This window comes from Oryzias melastigma, linkage group LG4, assembly GCF_002922805.2.
Source record: "Oryzias melastigma strain HK-1 linkage group LG4, ASM292280v2, whole genome shotgun sequence".
Classification (NCBI taxonomy): domain Eukaryota; kingdom Metazoa; phylum Chordata; class Actinopteri; order Beloniformes; family Adrianichthyidae; genus Oryzias; species Oryzias melastigma.
This window is the reverse complement of record NC_050515.1, coordinates 133414-139413: the sequence shown is the minus strand read 5'-3', so window position 1 is coordinate 139413 and position 6000 is coordinate 133414. Positions and strand designations below refer to the sequence as shown.

At 46.1% G+C, this 6000-nt stretch overlaps 1 protein-coding gene across 1 annotated transcript in view; it reads left to right on the top strand.

Annotated features, from left to right (window-relative positions):
- The window catches only part of hcn2b (hyperpolarization activated cyclic nucleotide-gated potassium channel 2b), a 30168-nt gene that overhangs the window by 18253 nt on the left and 5915 nt on the right, over positions 1-6000 (top strand). The window contains exons 4-6 of the mRNA XM_024265375.2: positions 948-1166; positions 5448-5594; positions 5737-5977. Of these exons, the coding sequence (XP_024121143.2) occupies positions 948-1166; positions 5448-5594; positions 5737-5977 (607 nt within the window). The remainder of the gene's footprint in view (positions 1-947; positions 1167-5447; positions 5595-5736; positions 5978-6000) is intronic.

The following is a 6000-nucleotide window of genomic DNA, read 5'->3' as shown; positions in this document are numbered from 1 at the left end:
TTAGGACTTCTAGTGTTAAATGGCAGCAGAAACGAGCAGCCGCCGGCTCACTACTGCCCCCCGCAGCCCGACAGTCGTCCTTCATCTTCTGGTTTTACAGCTGAACTCAAAGTCATTTCACACATCGACAACCTCATTAAAAAGCTTTAGAAAGTCCTGGTGATGGGAACAAATCCGTCTGCTTTCTGCAAATATTATTTCAGAGACGCGCTTTGAAACTCGGGGAGTCACAGATGAACGGGGGTGGGGGGGTGGGGGGGGTCACTCTGGGTTTCTCCTGGATTCTACAGAACATCCATGAGAACCAAACAGAACATCTCTCCTGGTTTGGTTGCTTTTAGCCGTGTAGCAGCTCCACAGCGTCTCTGCTGCAGGTCCACTGAGACGGTCCCCTGAGTGCCGACCACTGCACCACCGCGCCACCTCATGTTTGATTTCTTGAATCACATTAAGGTGAACTTTCAGCCGTCGGCTCTCAGCTGATTCAGAAGCTGAACTCTGTTCACGTATTTCTCCAAATCATTTTAATCTCCAGTCACTTCCTGGTTCTCCTCTCCAAGCTCGTCCTGGTCCTCTGAAACCAGACGGATTTAAAAATCAAATGTGATGCAAATGAGAAGGACACAAACGGGAGGACCCCCCCCCCCATGTAACCACTGACTGCAGGGAAACACTCAATCTGAGTCTGTGGGGGTGAATCTGTGTGAATCCACAGAATGGATTCATTGATGGGACAGAAATATGGACTGAAGGTCGTCAGTCAACAGCAGAAGATCAGAGGATCAGCTGGATCCTCCTCATGAATCCACTTTGTTCTGTTCAAAACTGTGATGAAGACGATGGTTTCTTCATCAAAGCAGAGTTCAGCCTCCGGTTTCAGTTTGTCTTTTATGGTGAAGGATCGCTGCAGAGCATCAAATCTCTGAACTTTCCTCCGTCTCCTGCAGAACGACACCTGGAGCGAGCTCTACTCCTTCGCGCTCTTCAAGGCCATGAGTCACATGCTGTGCATCGGCTACGGCCGGCAGGCCCCGGAGAGCATGTCCGACATCTGGCTGACCATGCTGAGCATGATCATCGGAGCCACCTGCTACGCCATGTTCATCGGCCACGCCACGGCGCTCATCCAGTCGCTGGACTCCTCCAGACGGCAGTACCAGGAGAAGGTACAGACCTTTGCTTTGGGTTTCAGGGAAATCCGTTTTATTCACATTCAGGAGAATTTGGATTTTATTTTCATTATTTTACTTTAAGCTTCTGGAGTCGTTTTGGTCGTCAAAGATTTTCACTTTAACTCCGCCTCTTTTTTATGGCCAAACGGCGCCGCCTTAAGAAGAGATCTCCACCTTCAAAGTCCACTTTCATTCACACACTAGAGCTGGCAGACCGTTGTGGAACCAGCACACTAAGAGCAGAGCGTCTGGCCCAAAGGCACACGGGCAGCAAGGCTGGAATTGAACCCTCTGAGTGTCGGCCATCAAATCAGGATCAGCTTCAAGTGAAGGAAAAACAGATTATACATTTACATAATATTACAAATCGAATTTTAAACGTAAAAGGAAAACAGAAAAAATGTATTTATTGTAAATTCAATAAAATATTTAAAGATCTGAATAAAAATTGGTTACAAAATAAATAAAAAGTTTCTGCTCCTGAACAGCATCTGACCTCTATCACCACATGTCAATCATGTCCTGGTGGCCAATGGGGTCAAAGCTCCGCCCCAATAAAACATTTGGAAAAAAATATCCATGTTTGGCCAAAAAAATGTAAAATGTCCAAAACTTTTAGTTATTCTAAAATAAACTTAATTATTTTACGCTTCAGATGTTCTGAATTTTAGATTTAAAAACTCAAAATTTTAATTTCAAAACTACGGAAGAGGATTAGGGCCACTGAAAAAAAAAAATTCATGGGCTTTTTTTTTTTTCAGTGGCCCTAATCCTCTTCCGTACAAAACTTTTTACTCGTTTAAAAATCTTTTTTTCACTTTAAAAATTTTTTTTGTTTTTGAATCTGAAAATTTAAGTTTCAAAACTCTTGCCCCCATAGTGGCGTGTTGGGGCGGGGCTAACACGAGGACCAATCAAAATCAATGAGGGTGGTAACTTCAGTCCCGGTGCGTTCACTGACTCAGAGAACTGAGATAATTATGGTCAGAAAATGTCTGTTATTGTGATTGTTTAGTAAATTTCGATATAAAAATATCTCATTTTATATTTTCACTCAAAAGTTTAGGTCATTTTTAGTGTTTTCTTTTAAACCAGTAACAATATTTATCTCTCCAAATATCTGATTTTTGTTCAGACTTTGAGATTTTAGCTCTAAATTCATCCCAGTCATGATGATCCCCGTCTGCTCGACCATGAACTCGTGCGGCGCTCTGGTCTGCACGCCTGGACTTCCTGTTCAGCAGCAGATCAAAGCGTCAGCTGGTCGGGGGGGTCAGGGGGGGTCGGGGGGGTCTGCTGCTCTTTTCCTGAGCAGAACCTCACAGAGACCGGTCCGGCGTGGACGTTTCATCCCAGCCTCACTGCTCAGATGAAAGAAAACAAGAGTTTTCCCATGATCCTCGTGTTCTGTTTGTGTTCTCGCTCTGTGGGCGGAGCTTCACGTCTCAGATGTTCATCTTCTTCTTGTATTCTAAAGTCCAAAAGCAGAAATCCCTCCAACACTTCCTGTTCCGGATGATCCCAGAAGAATCTCTAAGTCCACCCAGCTTCTCTACACGTCCAGATTTGATCTTCATTTTTCTTCCTGATGTTTTTCTGATCTCAGAGACGTTTTCCTGCAGCAGATTCACCTGCAGGTTCCAGTTCAGCTCTACTCTGTAACGACTTTCTGCTCCATCTCTTTGACATTAAAGCTGCAGCTCTCCTTCAGCCGGCGCTGCGGCTTTTTATAGAAACCCTCTCCAGAAAAGGTGAAAACAGACTCCAGTCTGTTCTGTGTCAGCGCGGCACCGCCGGCCGTCTGGCTCGTTTCCTGTCTGTTGGTGGTGCAGTCACAAAACCATCAGAGGTGCATCCACCTGCAGCTGCAGACCCTGTGTCTGCACGGCCAGCGTCTGCACAGTCAGCGTCTGCAGACCCTGCGTCTGCAGGCCCGGTGTCTGCACGGCCGGCGTCTGCACGGCCGGCGTCTGCACGGCCGGCGTCTGCACGGCTGGCGTCTGCAGGCCCGGCGTCTACAGGCCCGGCGTCTGCAGGCCCGGCGTCTACAGGCCCGGCGTCTGCAGGCCCGGCGTCTACAGGCCCGGCGTTGTCTCGTGAATGTCCTGAACCGCCTGGACTCCATCTCTGCGCTGGATCTCCTCAGACGTTGGCATGGTCGGCTGTCAGCTCCGAGTAAACAGTCAGGACGAAGCTCTGCAGTGTCATAACAGTCCTGCGGCTCTGCAGCGTGTTTGGATGCTCAGACCTCCCAGCGTTTCCACATTCAGAGTTTCATACTGGAATTCTGGTCCAACTGTATGAACGTTTGAGACAAACGACTGGAAACCTTCAGGAAGAATCGGATGTTGCTGCATTTCCTGAGACTCTTAGAATCGATGGTTCTGACTGAGAGGATCAGATTTAGGTACTTTAGAAGGTAAAATGAGAAGCTGCTGCACAGTTGATGTTTGCTGAGAAGATTTCTATGGTAACAGACAATAAAGTGAACATAATGAAATTTAGAAACTATCATCATTTGCTCCATTTATTCAGAGGTTTTTGTCCAGAACATTCTGAGTTCAGCCACAAGTTTTCACTTTGTTGATTTTTCTCTGATGGTTCGATCATAGCAGCATCTTATCCTCCAGCCGGGTCAGCTCCGCCCCTTTCCCCATCAGTCGGATGGAAGTTGTTGTTTGTTGTGAGGATGTCGTGCAGTGTTGTTTTGTGATTACTGACAGGTTTCAGTTTGTGTCTTTGCTTGATAGAAGATTTGTGAAGGCATCTGGGCGTGTTTGATCGTTTAGCTCCGCCCCCACAGTGCATTTTAGAGGATTTGGTTTCATTTTGGAGCTGAAAGAAGAAAGAAGTTCCCTTTTTTGCAGCCCTCTTTTGGTCTGTTAGCCTCATTTATAGTTTATCATCTTCCAGAACATTTATGATGTTATATTTCCCTCATAAACTCTGATCCTGAACCTTCTGGGTCTGTCTGGTTCAGCTGACTGAGCTCCCAGCAGAAGAACTCCAAAGAAGTGAACCAAACCCTCTCCTCCAGCTGCTTCACCGCCGTCCATGCGTACAGCTCGCTGCTGTAGAGTGGTCATGTGATCCACATGTGTTTGCCCAGAGCCCCCCCCCCCAGTTATGAAGCTGCAGCTTCTGCTTCTGAATGCAGAGGCGGATCTTCTCGTCTCGTCGCTTCATTTGCTCTCACACTGCTGACAGTTCAGCATCTGGCTGCAGCTCCTGCAGATGAGCAGAGGTCAGAGGTCATTACATAACCACACGCCCCCCCGCTTCACCTCCAGCTTCAGCTTCCCCATCAGGATCCACAGATGTTCTCAGCCTTCATCACAAAAGCTTCTGGTTTCTGCTTCAGCTGGAAAAGCCCAAAAGTCGGAGAAGATTTGATTGAATGATCAGAAGACTCTTTCTGACTCATTTTTCTTCATATTTTATGATTATAATTAAAGTTATGAAGAATTTTTATTCAGTGAAAAAGTCCAAATCCTTTTATATTTTCTTCCTTATAGCCGTTAATCTCAAACTGATCAATAAGTTGATGTTAATCTGAAGGATTCCTCTTTGTGTATTTGAACGTCTCATCAGGTCCAAACGGACTTTAATGATCGGATTTTTCATTTCATGAGTTCTAGAGACTTCTGGAGAGATGAAAACATTTGTAAATAAGAGCTGCTATTCAGAGCAGGGCCGTCCCTGAGCATAGGCGACCTAGGCGGGCGCCTAGGGCAGCATTTGTTAGAGGGGTTCCCAAATTGCAATGATTTTTTTTTACAGTTTAACACACCACTCATATGTTAAAAAAATGATACTTAAAACTCAAAAGTTTGACATAATTTTGCCTGGTGCAGGGCCCCTTCAGAGCTTCTTTAAAACTTTAAGGACGAAAAAGCAGCAAAACAAGCCCTCAGGGTCAGCGTTAAGGTCAAAGAAGAAAGGAGGAGGAGCAAAAAAACAGACTCAAAGCAGAGGTTTGTTTTATTTCCATTCAACAGCTTTGAAATCCTCATTTCAAAAACTGCTTTGCTGCTTCTGCTCTGTGTGGAGCTGATGGTCCAAAATTCTGTTCAGTCCAAGACCTTCATGTGTATCTGAGGTACAAAAATACTGAGATCTTTCATACTGTATATAACAAGTTACCACAAAAGAAAATCCATTTCTTAAAACAAAAAAGCAAAACAATGTTTTTGTAAATATTTCAGAATAAATATGAACTTGTAGTAAATCTTTGCTGCTCGTATAAAGTTTGACGTCTGCTTCCTGTCGGCCCAGTATAAGCAGGTGGAGCAGTACATGTCCTTCCACAAACTACCCGCCGACTTCCGGCAGAAAATCCACGACTACTACGAGCACCGATACCAGGGCAAGATGTTTGATGAGGAGAGCATCCTGGAGGAGCTGAACGAGCCTCTGCGGGAGGTACGAACACGGTTACCCATCAGCCCCCATGCGTGCCCCGCCCACACACAACTCTGACCTCGTTAGGATCAGAGTTTCTGTAAAACTTTCATAGAAACACAAACAGCTTCAGAGTTCCATCAAACCTCAAACTCTCCTGCAGGAAATCATCAACTTTAACTGCCGTAAGCTGGTGGCCTCCATGCCGCTGTTCGCCAACGCCGACCCCAACTTCGTGACGGCCATGCTGACCAAACTGCGGTTTGAAGTCTTCCAGCCCGGAGACTACATCATCAGGGAGGGCACCATCGGCAAGAAGATGTACTTCATCCAGCACGGCGTGGTGAGCATCCTGACCAAGGGGAACATCAGCATGAAGCTGATGGACGGATCCTACTTCGGAGGTGAGTCCGTCTGAGCCGACAGC